Genomic DNA, 16,824 nt, shown 5'->3' with positions numbered 1-16,824 from the left:
TTTCTTTGTGTTCCCTGATAATTGAATTGTTTAATTATTGATAATTGATGGCAACTGCTTAATTAATCTGCAGCCTGCATGATGGAAAATAGCAAACATCTCCTTTGGATAAAAAAAAACATGAATTATTTAACACAACTATAATCAACTATAATAATAGGTGTGTGACTTACAACAAGTAATTAATCCCCGTGCGTGCGTGCGTGTGTGTGTGTGTGTGTGTGTGTGTGTGTGTGTGTGTGTGTGTGTGTGTGTGTGTGTGTGTGTGTCAGTGCACAGTTTTAGTAATGAGCTGGCTGCTTGCATCACCGTGCGCTGGTGACGTGTGGCGTCTGGGAGCTGTCCCAGGAATCATGGTGCTGAAGCTGCAGCACCGAGCCAGCAGCCAATGATCGCAGGAGGATGCGGGGCTACGGAGGCTTTCACCCGGAGCAGGACAGTCCGACAATCGCGTTGGGGGATTTTAACCGAGAGATGTAAAAACCCCATCAGCTCGTCCCTGGCACATGGGCGATTCCATAATTGAGGGGATGTAAGCTTCACACAGACTTGCCAGCGACCTACAGTCTGGCTGGATACCCGTGAAAAGAAAAGGAGGGGGAGAAAACAGTGAGTCGGGTTGAAAACGGTGTAGCTCGCCAGGTAAGACAGATCTCTCCTCCTAACATGGCCATCGATTGATTTGATTTACTGGGAAATCCTCACAAGACGTCGAGAGTAATCTCTGGTGGTTTTTAAAATGCGCTGTTGTTGGATTTGAATTTTAAGAGCGAGTCGCTGACATTTTGTTTGGTAGTCTATTTGAAATCGTCTGTACCGCTCTAGGCAAATGTGATTCTTGGTTGTCTGAGTGAATGTGGAGGGAGCAGCTTGTCTGGATAGTTTATGTTGCACAGAGCAGCCTCACTATTGAGGCCATGAAATGACAGTGGACACTGAGTGAACGGGCCGTAGCCTTATTACTTGAATGCATATTCCTATCAATCTAACATTTCCACTTTCCTCTTGTAGCGTCTATTCAACTTAATGGCTTCAGACACTTGTTTGCATCCATGGGATTTATTTGCCCTTTGGATTTACATCCTCGTGGGAAGACAATAAAAGTCAGAAGATAAGAAAACTTAAAAGGGTGATTTAAAACCCCAACAAACGCTGGAAAAGACTTCCCCTCCTGCCCCCACCATCCCATCTCACAACATATGAAGAAGTGTTTGCTCATGACGGGGACACATACGGTGCTTGGTGTTTTCTTCCAGCACCTTTGCACGGTGCCGTGAGATTGTGGCCAGGGAGCCAGCCTGATGCTGCGCAGCCAGGGCATGCTGAAGAGCCGCTGCTGCGTCCTGCTCGGTGACCTGAGGGTGCTCCTGCTCGGGCCCCCGGCGCCGCCGACACCACTACCTCCCCTGACCCCGATGAGCGGCCAAACCACGGAAAGCCATGAGACAGGCGTCGCCGTCCCCGACAACAACAACACGATAACAGGGAGCCACCAGCAAGCAGGGGACCGGACTCCTTTGCCCACTGCTGCGCCGGGGGCCGCGGGGCCACCGGGCGGAGAGCGAGCTGGCTGGGTGGATGCCGCGGAGCTGTCGGCGGCTCTGCGCGGCTGCAGCAGCTCCTCCGACGACTGCTCGAAAGGCAAGCTGGAGGAGAGGTTCTCCCTCACCAGCTACACGGAGAGTGGCTTCAGGACGCCTGTGTGCAGGATCTGCTTCCAGGGACCAGAGCATGTAAGTCAAAGAAAAAGGTTCCTTCTGTTAAAAAAAGCTGTAGTTTTCATGTTTTCATCGATCGCTCTCCTATGGAGATGTTCCAACTATTTGCACCGACGAAGTCATAGGTTATAAGACCCAGGTGAAGGAAATGTTGCACATTCAAATCAAGAATCATCCTTCCTGTGAGGATTCTCAGTCAAATTGGTCATGATTAGTCAGAAGTTGCACAAGTGTAAGCAGGCAACTGGACTTTCCAGTATTCCAGAACAGAAGAAGCCGTTTGGATGAGAGGTGAAACGTGTTCAAGAAACACAAGCAGGTCCAGTTGCCTTTGCACACTTGTACAACTAGTCTACTGAAGATCCTTCCTGGTTTAGCATCTGTTCTTTGCAGGCTTCCTGTTATGAGGATTTACCTCTTTTCCGGTGAGAGCATCCACTCCCTGTGTCTTGTTAATGCAGCCACACAGCTGGAGAACCCTCTGAGCAGGGATCCCACTGCATCCTGCTCTCCTCCCCCTTCATGCCCTGAACAGACAGCCATAGCTATAGCGGTGGGAGGATCATGAAAGACCTTGTCTCCATGTGACAAGTGTGGAGGATACACAGCGAAGAAGTAACAACTCATTATAGCCAAACACTGGGAATCCTTATTGAATCATTGCAAGCAAAATAAAAATAAAAATCAACCAATATGTTTCACGCTGCCGCTCACATGCACCACCTGGAAACAGCAGAAAAGAAATGATGTGCACGGAACAGAAGGGAAGAGCCTCCTAGTTAATCTCTCTGTGTACCTTCACCCTTTGGGCCGTATTGATGATAATGTCACACTACATCAATCAGCCGAGGGAAACTGTGAGAGAAGATGACGCACTTAATAATATTAAATTATAACAGAGGAGCAGGCGCTTAACAATTTGCTGACATTAGTTACATTGTTTGACAGAGCCTTTGAAACCACATTGACAAATATGTCACACCTCACCAAATGTAATGGAGGACGGGAGGTTATTAAAGAATGTGAAGCAACTGAGGTGTAGAACATAACTTTGTATCCAGCAGTCTGTTCTCACTCTGGACTTTCCTTTACCTGAGCAGCAGGTTTAGTGTATGATTTCATGGTCATTGCATTAATCTCCCTGTGTTTCATCAACTAATTACTCCAACAGTGATTCTGTGCATCAATCCACCTCTGAGCTCAGACTTTGTAATTATTTCTGACATGGGTCTACCTATGAGATTAGAAGACAAGGCCTCATCCTTGCTTTTCTTTTCTTTTTATTAAAAAACTCAACAGATAGTCAGCACATTCAGCAATGCATACAAAACTACAGATTTCAGATTTTTACGTATTTCCCATGCTCTCTTCCAGCTCATGTCATCAATGCTTGCTCAAGACACTGCAGCCGGTCAATAACCTTTTGATTTTATGCCATCCTATCATTATGCAAGTTCTTATCTATCACCGGGCCTTCCTTTTTCCCAGTCGCCTCTGCTGTTGGTTTGGGCGAAGTCCAGATATGGATCTGCTGAGGTGTAAATGGGTACAAGGAGAATGAGGGTCCATTTGAAAAGAGGAATGAGTGGACTGTCGGTGTGTCACAGTGTGATACAGGCAGTGGGTGACATTAGTTGTCCTCTATTCCCCCGTAGCCGTTAGGATGTCACATGGACTAAGGTAGCCAGTATCTGATCTGACAATCCACCTTCAAAACACTTCCACCCTCAAGGCTCAGATACTCAAGTCAAGAGACAGCTTTCTTTAAGTATGTCACAAAAAAAGGGGCCTGACAGAGTCAACAATTTGAAAATGTATTTTACTGTGATTTAGTACGACATGGTTCTTTTTCAAGTTCACATCTTTATCTATCCTCAATATGATATTTTTTTTTATCTTTAAATGTATATTTAATGACTTATTGGTCTCTGTATCTCTTTCTATCCCATTCCTCTTCTCCTTATGACATGAAGCCACCCATTCAGCCTCCTGTTAATCAAATCAACTGGATATCTTCCAAATTAACAGTCTTTTAAGGGAACATTTTATTATCCTTCCTTCGCAATTCCATAATTAGATGGTAACTTTGAATAATACTTTTGATTGCACAAATCAAGAACTGATTCTTCTCTCAATCTCTTACAGTAGAATCACAAAAAAATGTATTTCTCCATGGTCAGTATGGAAAGGATAAGAATTAAGTAAGTCTCTCAATATACAGTATATAAATGTTCTATTCTATTCTATTCAATTGAAATAGATAGATAGATAAATTGCCTTTACCAACACTTAAAAGCAGACCACTTCCCCAGACATATATACATAATGTGAGGTAAAAAGAAAAAATGAGCAGCTGAGCCAATATCAGACAAAGGAACATAAATTTGTGTCTGTAACATAAATACCTCTATTCATCAGGTTTTTATTTTCTGAATTTACAGCTATATTTGAAACATGTTTCGATTGAATTATCAGTTCATTTTATTTAAAGGTCAGCGACAGGCTTTGCAGAGGACTGTGGCTCGCCCACATGGAGCATTGGCTTTATTAGAGCCTGTGCTTTCAGACAAATCTCGACCTTCACACTTGATGAATAAGCAACTTCTCTGCATTGTTGTATTTTCATATTATAGAGATTTTTCTGAAAATAGTCACGTTGTGCACAAACCTATAAAAGGGACATTTAAAAAGCATTATATGAAGAAAAATGCTGGAATAGGTCTGCGTGTGAGGGATCTCTCTCTGAAGTGTCATGCGCTATTACATTGAAGTGGCCTTTGGGGCTAATGCTGCAACTGCACTGTCTTCACTTCAGCTGCATGACGAGAATATGGGAGTCCCTGCTACTGAGAGAATAAAGTCAGCTTCCCCTTCTAAATCATAACACGGATAATGCACTTGCACAGTGTGTTTGTCTGCAGCACAATGAGAAGCCTCCAGGGGTCAAGTTAGCATCGTGTTTTTTTTCTATATGTCCCCACAGTGGCGACGCACTATGCTCTCTGTGTTCCATCATATGTAGGATGGCTCCTCTGCCAGTTGTCAGGAATGAGATATAAACACACGACATTTTTTGGCAATGCTGAAGTCTATAAACAGGAGCTTCGAGTTCCTAAATTCAAATTAGAAGACCTGGTTTATTCAGTTTCTTTATAGGGTCCATTAACTGTCGCTTTTTGCCTAATGGTTCCCATAAAATAAGCAATAAGGAAGGTGCCCCAGCATATGTTTTATGTGCAGTCATTATAGGTAAATAAATTATATGACCCCCATTTCCCAGTGATGAGACGTCTTTCCCTCTAACTTGTTGAATATAGTTAAAATGCATATGTGAAGCTGTTTCTCAGATGACTGCAGTGTTGCAGCATCTTATTAAAGAAATGCTCGTGGCCTGAATGTCATTGGCTGTCGTAAAAATCGCTTTCATTCAGTTTCTGTGGGAGCGAGATTATTATACCACGATTTCCCTTCGCCTGGAGTTAATGGAGTTCACGTGCATCGATTCCAGACCCTTAAGAATGGTGAATGGCCATTTCTAATTTAGCATCGTGTCATTATATGCATTGAAAGTGGATCCAATTTTACACGGAGAAGATTGGGTGCACTGGGGTGTTTTTAGGATAATTGCACGACCAAAGCGATCAGATTTGTCATCTTTTCAATACATGTATTGTGTGTGTTTTGGTTTTCCAATAATCATAACTGTTTGATCAACAAAAGGACATTTATTTGCCACTTGCTGTACGCGTGGGCTGCAATGCCACGTTTGTAATCGTTTTTTCTTGCTTCCTCTCCAGCCTCAGTTGTACTGGAGTGATCTGGGTGTCAGCTCTTGGCTGTGATCGGGCCGGTCACAGTGAGCAGTCTGAGTCCCACTGGACACGGCAGAAGTGTTCTGGTGCTCCTGCCAATACACTCCCACCCCGGCCATCTGTAGAGGGGCCTTTTTCTCCTCCCTCTATCTCCCCTCTTTTCCCTCCCTTCTCCTCGGCCTCGGTACTGCTCCGTCTGTCAGCACAATGACGCCACGAAAGAAATAATTTGGAATCTCACGAAATTTTTCCTATAATCTCCGTGCCATGTTCTTGGTATCGAGCAAGAGCAAATACTGAATACTAAATTAACAATACCTCGGGTTGAACGCCACAGCTTGAGGCGGAGAGATTTCTTGCAGCAGATGGCTAATTTATTTTTCCATTCACTACATGTTTTTTGTTCAGGCCCATTAAGATTAAATCATCTGAACAAGAAGGTCCTGTTTTGAATTTTAGATTCTATTGATCCAAGGTTCTTAAACTGAAGGTCAGGACCTAAAAATGGTGGCAACTAAGCCTGTATATTATGACATATGTCATTTTTTATATTCATTATGACAAAACTACTGATGTATTTTAATAAGCTTGGAGCCCATGCTGAGAGATTATAGATCCCCCATGTGCTCCTCAGACTGAATGCAGCTTGACAATAATGATGGGTAAAGAATATGCCTGAATACAAATTGCTGTAAAGTAAAAATCTTATGATGCGTCATTTTCTGAATTTCAGGTTTACTCTTAGCTGATGTGTTTTTTTTTGGGCCCCTGTTAGTTTCAGATCGACACAGTTGTCATTTTCTGGTCCAGCGCCCATGTTGTGTAAACTGGTGTCCATTTGAGCGGTTGTGCTTAAAATGCAGTGTGATCAGTCACAGTTCTATCTTGAGGAAAGTGATATTTCTTTTGACAAATAAATACCTGGTCTGAAGTCGGTGCTGCAGAATTTCACTGTTATTTTAAGGCAGCATTATGGGCAGGTGCACAACAGCTGCTGGTTACACACACAGATGGTTTGGACGTGGGTGAAGTGAAAGCGTTCCCTCTGCAGAGAAGCGTTCTCTCACTACCTGGCACATCTGCCCTTCTAACAGCAATCTGCCAAGGTGCAAGTGCACGGGGCTTTTAAAGGGAATGGGAGATTGCACTCTGATTGGTTTATTGCATGTTACACCCAGTACACACCCATGATTATAAAGGAACTGTAAGTACAATCCTTTTGAATAATTTGACTGCAACAAACTTTTTTTCTGCAGTTAAACTGACAAAAGTGGATTTGGCCCCTAAATGCACTTTACACCATGCACTTAGATCGTTAAAATGGAGCCCCAGAATCTTTTAGGCTGAATAAAACACTCTGGACCTCTGTCAAACATCATTGTCTAAGTTGAAACACTGGTCAAGTTAAAATAAGGCTACTACACCTCAGCACTGTTACCTGACAGCATTGATAACTGCAAAAATGATAAATATTCACAAGAGTTCACAAGTGAAATCAAGCATTCCAAGCTCTTCAGCAGGAGGACAGAGGGCACTTGAAATGCCCTCAGTCATCATAACACCACGACTCACTGACAGTTTGTGACCTTATAAAGTAAACAGTTCAGCAACCATATCTTCTGTAAAACCTGCACGAAATGTTGGATCTTGTTTAAAATTTATATATATGAACACTAGAGAAATATAGGACATCTAGGCAGAGGCAGAGTTTTATATTTTCTCTTTAGATCAGGTGCAGGCAGAGAGGAAAGGAAAGACTTGTTTGTCTGGAAAATCTGTATTCCAGCACAAACAACTGCAAGAACTGCGATGTGTATAGCGTAACCTGCAGTATTGCACATATTAGAGTGGGTTAATAAAATAAGAAAACTAATGATTATCAGTCAGTGATTACTAAAGGAAGATATTTCTTCCTGCTCTGATAGGCTCCAGTGTTATGATGCTGATCATTACAGTATTTTTTCTCTCTTTCTTTCATTGAAATATCTGTAGTGCTGCTAAAAATGTAACCCAGGCTGAATTTTTCTTTCTATCACAGCTCAGTTCAGGTTGTTAGGTACATTCCTGTTTCACCACCGGCAGCACAGATTGTTGTGCAAGATATCTCCTGACGGAAATCCAAAAGAGCTTAAAATATTTACACATTTCAATGAATTAAATAGTTTCTAACGCTTGTCTGGGGCTCACTAGGACTCACTGGCTCTTGGTCTCTCCTGCAGGGGGAGCTCCTGAGCCCATGTCGGTGCTGTGGGTCAGTACGCTGCACCCACCAGCCCTGCCTCATCAAGTGGATCAGTGAGAGAGGCTCCTGGGCCTGTGAGCTCTGCTACTACAAATATCAGGTCATCGCCATCAGCACCAAGAATCCACTGCAGGTGAGACGTGTGCCAAAAGAAAAGCTCCGAGGGAATGTAAATGGAAAAGAGTGAAATGAAAAACTTTCAAGGTTGCATCACAGTGTGTGAAAATGTTTACAAGTTGAATTATGACTGTGGGATTATAACTGAAATCACAGACTGTAAATAAAGTTGGATGACAGGTCAGCTCCCAAACATTTTCTTAGGTAGTTCTTATCACACTGATGTGTGTTTAAATGCTCATTTTCCGGGTAAGTTTGGTTTTAATTGGTTATTTGACGCTATAAAAACGTCATGATTGAAAGTTGAGACTTACTGTGGCTTGGTCGATTGAAACTTGCTACTGCTGCTCCATCCCCCAAACGCTACTGCGAAAAAACTCTGGCTCCACAAGATGGCTGCGTTCGTATTCAGGATATATTGGCTTCATTTCTGCATAGTGGGAGGAAGTGGAGATACATCATCCATGTTTACGGTCTGTGCTTGAAACCAGCAGACAGTGGAAGTTAACTGTGAGATTAAAAACACTGAGAACTGAAATGTGTGTTTTTTGAGGTCGTCAGGAGAACTGTTGTGTTATATGGAGAAAGGGGGAGACAGCTCTTAGCCCCAGCTCATGTGGGACTCATGTGGATATGCTTTTAGTTTACATACATATATTAGGTTGCAATGAAACTGTAAAAAGACCATTTTCAGAAAATGCTTACTGCAGCTCCGATTTTGCTCCTGAAGAATTCAAATATTGTTTTTCCCTCCCTCCAATCTCTATTACAGAAGTCTTATGTTTTAATTGTTTTGGCATGCATCTCTATCTTTATGCATCTTTCCAGCAATGATTTCCCAAGTTAAAAGTGAAATAAGAGTCAGCTGAGCAGCACTGTGGTCTTTGTCTTGTTGCAGTGGCAGGCCATCTCCCTGACAGTGATTGAGAAAGTGCAGATAGCAGCAGCCATCTTGGGCTCCCTGTTCCTGATGGCCAGTATCTCCTGGCTGGTGTGGTCGTCTTTCAGCCCGTCGGCCCGCTGGCAGCGACAGGACCTGCTCTTTCAGATCTGCTACGGCATGTACGGCTTCATGGATGTCGTGTGCATCGGTGAGGTGCTACATTCAACACTGGTTTATTACAGTAATGTTAAGTGTGTCCAGTTCACTCACATTATTCAAGCTATTTCAAAAAGCAAACCTAAGTAAAGTCAATAATTATACCTGCCGGCTGTGCACAAATTACTGAGGACGCCATGAACCGTTTTCACTCTATCGACATTTAATAATTCATCTATAACACATAGCCAACAACCTAAAATCAATATTGAGTGTTTTGGTCCATTATTAATATTGCCTGGATGATTGTTTGATCAGTCTTGATATAATTACAAAACAGTTGCTATATTTAAGTTAATGAAGAAACTTATATAATTAAACTCAAATGCTAAATGTTAAAAACAGTTTTTGCAGCAACTGAAATGTTTTTTCACTGTGCGCATTAAAATACATTTCACTTTATAATAAAAGTTGTTTGTGTCAAACTCTGACGCAAACACTGACGACCAACGTGTCCAGAAATAATCAAAGATGCATTGAAGCATTTTTAATTATCCTCTGAATTTGCTTGTGTATCCAAATTAAAACTTGTAGCATCCACTCGTCGTCCTCTGGAGCCCGAGGGCCTCTTCGTGATTCGGACGACTGTGTGATGGCATGTCGCATCAAAATGTTTTTAACTGCCTCTGTAGCAGAGAGCGGGATGAGAGGAAGAGGAGATTGATCCTCTCCGGTTTGATGACGAAGGGTTGACTGTGGAGACATTAACTCTGCACTGTACAGAGATTAACTTGTCACCTGGCAGATTGTAAAACCTGACGTTCACTTATCCACAAAGTTGGAGTGGAAGAAAAACGGAGGAGAAGAAGTGGGATTTTATCAATAAACTCTGCAGGATATGATGTAATCCGTGTCCATATGTGGCAGACTGATGTCACTGTAGTTGTTGCAATATGTAAACTCTTATGTCAGAGGACAAATTAAGCTATAACTCAAATTAAGTACATTATCATTTATAATTTGTTGGCTGTAAAATGAATACTACCTCTTTATACAGTGGAAAAAATATATTTTAACCACTCCTAGTATTTAATTATGTAAACATATAATAAATTAATTATAAAGTAGTTGTAAGCAGATAAAAAAAAACATTTGTCAATGTACAGTATAACTTCTCTTATGAAGACATTATTTATATAATTTCAACTACGTGTGTTGTTATTATTTGTAAGGATTTGACAGATCCATCAATAAACATTGTTAAATGTTTATATGCTGCTTAAGAATGTGAAATAACTGATTATATATTACAATACAAACTCTACATTCTTTATTTCCCTCTACATGACTGCAACATGAAAAAAAGCAGTAAAATTGCCGGTTCCAAGCATTTACTGTCACAGATTGATTTCAATTTTTCATGTGCTCAGTTCAATGAACAAATCAATAAGTAATTTTGAACCGTGATAAGATGTTATCGAACAGCCCCCAGAGAACAGATGCATCACTCTTGCTAACCTAAATCCAGAAGTGGAGAGTATCTGTGTCATAATTTGTGCCGTGTCTACAGGTTTTGTAAGAAGTGAAGATCTTATCTCGGGGTTATGGTGCAACACTTTAAAGATGAGTTGTTTTGTTCTGCTTCTACCTCGGCTGATACTTTCTGCAGGCTTTAGTACAGAGAATCTACCATGCGGAGGTGTAGTTTGCTTTGTGGTGTCATTAACACTGCTGCCAGACAGTGACATTGTCATTTTGATGCTCTGCTCCACAGCACTAATAGTCCACGAGGGACCATCTGTGTTTCGTATCTTCCACCGCTGGCAGGCTGTGAACCAGCAGTGGAAAGTCCTGAACTACGATAAGTCTATGGACAGCGGTGACCTGAAGAACACGACCCTAAACAGGACTGTGTCCCAGCCCAGTCAGGGCTTTCAGACTGGGCTCGGAGTGTCCACTTCCAACTCCTCGCTCATGGTGGTCGCCTCCACGGCCGCCGGGTCCACCTCTTCAACCGTGGTGACGGCCGCGGGAGGACTGGGAGCACACGTGGACCCCACCAGTGGCAGCGCAGTGCCAGACCAACACTGTCCCTACAACATCCTCCACCTCCTCAGCCACCTGAGGCAGCCGGAGGCCCGCGACCAACCCAGCAATAGCACACGAGAGCTGGTCATGCGAGTCACCACAGTCTGAGGAGTAAGTTCAGGCCTTATCTCACGCGGAGGAGAAAGATTTATGAACCAGCTGACAGTTGAAAAAAAAACATCTAATCTTAACTGCAGTGGAGTAATACCATGTTCTTGTTTGTTTCCAAATGCATCTCTGATGTCCTTACGTGGATTGAATAAAAGTCAAAGTTGTTTGATTTTCAGAATTGGTTGGAAAATGGTTATTTTAAGTATAATTTCTATGACATGTGTACGAATATGATACGCATAGACTGATCTTGATCTTTGGAAACAACCTGGTGAATAGATTATACATTGAAAGGTCTATTTTGTGATGATCAAAAGCTTTTAATTGCATCATTACCTCTGCCAAAAGTTATGTTTTCACCCCAATCCATTTTTGTATTGGTTTGGACTTTACCACAAACGTTGGTGGAAGGATTCTCTTTATTCTTCTTCATAAAAGAAGTTTTAAAAGTTTTACATGGACAACCGTCTGTCAAGAAAAAAAACTAAACATGCCGAACTGACACAATCCTCCAACTTTTATTTCACAAGACACATTATTACAAGAGTTTTAAAACAGCAAATGCAGCGATGCAGGGATCAAAACTTCAAATCCATTCACCTTGATGTATATTTTAGCGACTTTCTGGTTCCCTGAACTGCTCGTTTTACAATTCTCCAAGAAATCCCACTGAAATCCCCGTTAACTAATCACGAGAAAAACATTTCTGTGTGAAAATGTAGAAATGCACAAAGCTTTTAACCATATTATCAGCTTAATGTTGCATGTAAAGTGACACACCAGGGATAGTAGTGGTCTGAGGTTCCACTTGTCGATCAGCTGTTTAGGTGAAACTCTAATCCCAGGCAAGACATAAGATTTTAACAGGACTGGTGCGAGTTTGTTTTTCTGTGTCTTTAATGAGCAGCTTTTCAGAAGCCGTTATATGATTATGTTGCCTCTATTTGGAGTTTTGAGCAATTAATCGAGCACGTTTGGTCTTTTCGGAACACCTCGTCTCTACATGAGGCCTTCACCAGTATTTCTGCATCTGAACAACGGAGAAACGATAACAAGGAAACTCATCAGCCACTTTGCTTTAATTGCTTCTGCCACTATCTGAAACCACGTCCCCTGCTCTGAGGCACCGGGGCGTCACTCGCAGGTCCATTATGTTCATATTCATGTTCACGTTTTGGCTCACACAAAGCCGGCGGTTTTTCACATCTCTCTGGCTTTCACATTCAGATATGCTCTTTGATATTTCTCTCCCATGTCCATGAAAGATCAGTTCTTCATCCCAGGGGGAACCAGATCTCCAAAGCATGTTGTGGGCAGGAAGAAACACTGGTTAAAAACATGCTCATAGCTGGGTGGAGATGGGGAGGAGGGGTGATGGTGGTATTGATGTTAAGGGAAGATGTTACAGTTTCTCATCTGGATGCGGTCTGCTAAAAAACATCGTTTGATGCTCAACATTATCTTACGACCATCTGACTGCGAACGAGCCAAAACTGATAATGGAGGGAAACACATTTCAGACACTCTGCCTCCTTTGAGCCTTTTCTAATATGCAACACATTAAAACCCTACATTATCATAAATATACACCAGATAGGAATCATATGCATCAATACAAGTGATGCTGCTGCGTAATTTGTTTTTAGATGTACAGCTTCTCTTTTCAACACAGCACTGACAAAGAGCTTCAATGAAGTAATAAATAATAATAATAAAAATTATTAAGTAATAAATAATAAGTAATAATAGGTAATAAAGGTTTACACAAGTAGCAGTTCAGCTGCCAAAGAGCATCACCGAGAGTTTGTTTATCCTTTATTATTAATCACCGCAGTAAATGTTGGATGTGCTGTTTTGCAACCCCCGCTGGTCCTCATCATTATCATCAAATGCCAGTGTACAGTACAGTATCTGCAGAGATACAGGTAGCACCGTGAGTTTTTTCTGATGAATTATTCAAGGCAAGAAGTGCTGATATCAATGGGTGGGAGCTGCCGCACAGAGGTGACTTGCAAAGGGCTGGGAGGTTGCAGAGAGTTCACCGTGAATCTGCCTGCCTCAGTTCTCTTCACACATTCGTCTCTTTGAGTGTACAAGCACGTACACGTAGCTCTGATCCAACTTAGCTGTAAAAAAAAACAACAAGCAAACAGGAGTTTATCGCCTATTTCAGGATTCATATGGGTCACGTGTCTGCAGCAGTTTAAATATTGAGATCATGTCTGTTTCAAAGAAACTGTATGCTGCGTGTTAACAATCCAAGGCAGCAGCCAATCTGTCAGATTTCAGCTTGAGGGGATCATGACACAACTAAACCTTTAATTCACCTATTTTTTTTCGGGTTTCAAAGCTTTTGATTTTGCAAACGTTTCAGCCAACGCAAATAATTGAGGCTCTCTGCAAAGCATGAATGTGTGAGAATTCATACTAACCAGTGATTTCAGAGGAGCCTTCTTTCTCCTCGGTGGTGCTCATTGTCATAAAAACCATTGTGCACGTTGCTTTCATCTGCAGAAAACTGACCCAAAAAAGGATTTTGTGCAGACAGCAGAGAATGCTGAACCTCTGAAACAGAGTGACTAGCGCACAGTTTAATATGCTTTTCAAGCCGGGTCATGTGAAGTCGTAGAACACGATGCATTCACTCCCTGCGACCTCTGCTAAACCCCTGAAAATGAAAATGAATATTTTTTTTAAGGAATTGCTCTTATTTTGTGCTGAGGTAAGATGAAATTAAATGACAGGTAGTAGAAAACGGAGCTAGACGAATTGATAGTGGATGACAAGGGTCGGAGAAACGGGAGGAGATGGCAGCCTTAATGCTCACGGTCAGATTCTGCTTCTTGGAGAATGCAGAGACATTCATCTGTCAGTGTTTTTTTTTTTGTTCTTGGTCAGGGTCAGAGGCGGCTGCTGCAGCCTGATGCTGCAATCATTGGGCAAATCAACACAGAGAAACAGACGTATACAGAATGAGCAATTTCGAGGTTCCAGCAACAGGACACCTGGAGCTGAGGTCCGTGCTGTGAGATGACAGGGCAATAAACACTGAGCTGCCCCCATGCATGTACTTCAGTCTAGAAAATCAAAGAACTTCTGCATCAGGACCAGAAAACAGAGATTAAACAGTTTGATTTATTTTCCAATAATCTTTCCAAAGGTTTCCTACAAGTAGTTAATTGTTCTAGGTGATTTAAATGGCTTAAAGACAAGTGAAAGCACTAATCAAAAAAGAATAGATAAAGAAATAAAAAACAGCAACAACTTAACAAATATCAATAATTTACTCAAGTAATACATCTGATGCACAGTCAACACAGTCACAGGAACGTTCACATGCTGCAGCAAACAGAGGAAGAGGCTGAGTGCAGGCCCCCGATCCAGGCTTCTAATTGGTTGAGAAGCCAGGTCCCAACTCCCTGGTACTGCAGGGCAGGAAGTGCAGTTTTCCACACTCTGTGAAAATCTGCTCAGATCATTTATTTATCTGGGATCTTTTATTACGCTTTAATGGACTTTAACATGAGTGGAACCAATTGAAAAGCTGACGGGCATCATGAATCTCACTGGCATGTTTTTGCAGCTTGTGCTCTCCCCCTGGTGGCTGACTCGCGTTCTGCTCTTGAAGACTTGGCTTCACAAAGTATTTATTACTATCTTGAAACAACAGTGGCAAATTTAGTTTGAAAGTGTGAAACCAGGCGACTCTGCACGTTCACTTTCTTTCAACAGTTACTTTAATGAAGTTACAGCTACAAGCAGCTGTTTTAATTTCTTCCTTTAGGTTATTTCCACATGTCGTACTGTATGACAGCTGCAAGGATGAAGTCTTTCACCGGCAGGCAGCACCATGATTGAGTCTCCATCCATTTAAGATAACTGTAATAGCTTTTTCCTGTCTGTGTGAAACCATCTAACACAATTTGCTGTTCCACTTCCACCAGCAGTATAATATTATATAACACCGCATCATGGGTCTGCGTCTTATCTGGATACTTCTGTCCACTTTGTGCTTATATGTTTTGGTACTTGGAGCCACTATTCTGTACGAATATCAAATTATCAACTGAGGCTAATTCAATCTGAATCAATTGAAAACGAAAACTTTTAAATGCAGTACTGTGGTATGTTAACATTTATTGACAATAGTAATATATATTATAAATAACGAGGACCGGGCAATAACCTATAGCAGTAATTGTTGCAATATCATTTTCATGAATATCAATGTGACAAAAGTGCAATATATATAATATAGTGAGGAGATATGACACATTGTTGACCTACCTTAGATTTGTGAAACATTTTTTTGTTGTTCATTCTCTGCTCAGGAGCAAAGATCAGTCTTTTAACTTAAAATAATTAATAATGTACATATTTACCGTGATGATTATTGATATCAACTGATAGGATTTTTTAAAATCTTTATTTTTGTTTCCCAGCCCTATAAAAATTAATGCAGAGGCATTTTCAAGCGGGAACAATAAAGTCCTGGATCTATTTATATTGTTGTCTGTTTTCATTGCACTTTTACCCAATTAAAAAATTAGTCAAATACTTTCATCGCATACTCAGACAAGTTTGAGAGCTCCTTCAGTATTTAGTATTTAACTGTATATTACCAAGCACACTGGTGATAATATCTGATATCAGCATTAATCTCCAAACACTTATCGGGGTCATAGACGTATTAATCTTCATTGTAATCGTGTGAGTTTGTTCCTCACCACATGATGCAGCTTCTCCACCTGTGAATGTTTATCTGGATTAAGCAAACATTTTTAAAAAAGAGTGTTGCTCAGGGAAAACACTCCCAGATTGCCTGCCTCGCTCTTAATCGCTCACTTGCCCACTCAGCATCTCTTCAGGAATGCATCCCCACCCCTTACACACACACACACGCACACACACAAACACTTGTGTGTTCTATAAATAGCAGTGCCCTTTGAGTACGTCAATACATGTAAGGCTGCATTTCTTTAATTGAGCCCCTATTGAGCGTCTTGCACTAATGCATTCCTGTTGATAGTTACACAGTGTCATGCAACTCTTTGTGTGTGTGTGTGTGTGTGTGTGTGTGTGTGTGTGTGTGTGTGTGTGTGTGTGTGTGTGTGTGTGTGAATGTGGCCTGATTTAAACATACCTTTAAAGATCAAGTCCCTAAAGACTCCCACACTTCCCCCCTGCTGAACTTGTTTAGTTCCCAAAGTTAATGCCTGGGAGCATGTTCAAAACAACAGCTTTGTTGGCCTTTTTAATTGGCTTGGGTGTAAACCATTATATAATTTCCAGATGGAAGGCTTATAGGCAGTAATCCTGTCTCTTTTCCCAGCCTTTTTATGCACTTGAGGACGGAAGGATTCGATTTTTGTGGAGTTCAGGTATTTTGAAGTGTGAACAGCTGCAGCGCCAAATGAATTTGCAGGATAGAAGAACTTGATAAAGAACAAATGGTTTATGTGAGGGTCAGGTCTCCTCATATCCTCTACTATCCTTGTATTGAAGCTTGCAGCTTCCTCTCTCCTGATCTCCACTGAACACATCTCCAGTTTTAGCCTTAATGCTGCAAATTGCTGAGCATAAATATGTATTTTTCCTTACCAGCATAAACAACATGAACATACACCAGTAGGTGGTGGTTACACAAAAAGGAATGGATAATTGCGGTTTAAAAAAGCTGCACTAGAGCACTAATTG

The 16,824-nt window shown here is 41.5% G+C and overlaps 1 protein-coding gene across 1 annotated transcript; it reads left to right on the top strand.

Moving 5' to 3' along the window:
* The first annotated feature begins 314 nt into the window (after positions 1-314).
* Positions 315-11,302, top strand: march4 (membrane-associated ring finger (C3HC4) 4). Its single transcript, XM_034574242.1, has 5 exons — positions 315-642; positions 1,012-1,733; positions 7,750-7,905; positions 8,788-8,980; positions 10,703-11,302. Exons 2-5 carry the CDS (start codon positions 1,302-1,304, stop codon positions 11,122-11,124), a joined length of 1,203 nt encoding a protein of 400 aa, XP_034430133.1. The 5' UTR covers positions 315-642; positions 1,012-1,301; the 3' UTR covers positions 11,125-11,302.
* Positions 11,303-16,824: the final 5,522 nt, after the last annotated feature.

Source organism: Hippoglossus hippoglossus, chromosome 21 (assembly GCF_009819705.1).
Source record: "Hippoglossus hippoglossus isolate fHipHip1 chromosome 21, fHipHip1.pri, whole genome shotgun sequence".
Classification (NCBI taxonomy): Eukaryota; Metazoa; Chordata; class Actinopteri; order Pleuronectiformes; family Pleuronectidae; genus Hippoglossus; species Hippoglossus hippoglossus.
This window is presented reverse-complemented; position numbering and strand designations above follow the sequence as displayed.

Bases quoted from the DNA above. Each gene is read 5' to 3' on its own strand.
- march4 (XM_034574242.1), top strand. From the start codon at position 1,302: ATGCTGCGCAGCCAGGGCATGCTGAAGAGCCGCTGCTGCGTCCTGCTC. The intron at 7,906-8,787 runs GTGAGACGTGTG...GTCTTGTTGCAG, and splicing joins GCACCAAGAATCCACTGCAG to TGGCAGGCCATCTCCCTGAC. The intron at 8,981-10,702 runs GTGAGGTGCTAC...TCTGCTCCACAG, and splicing joins CATGGATGTCGTGTGCATCG to CACTAATAGTCCACGAGGGA.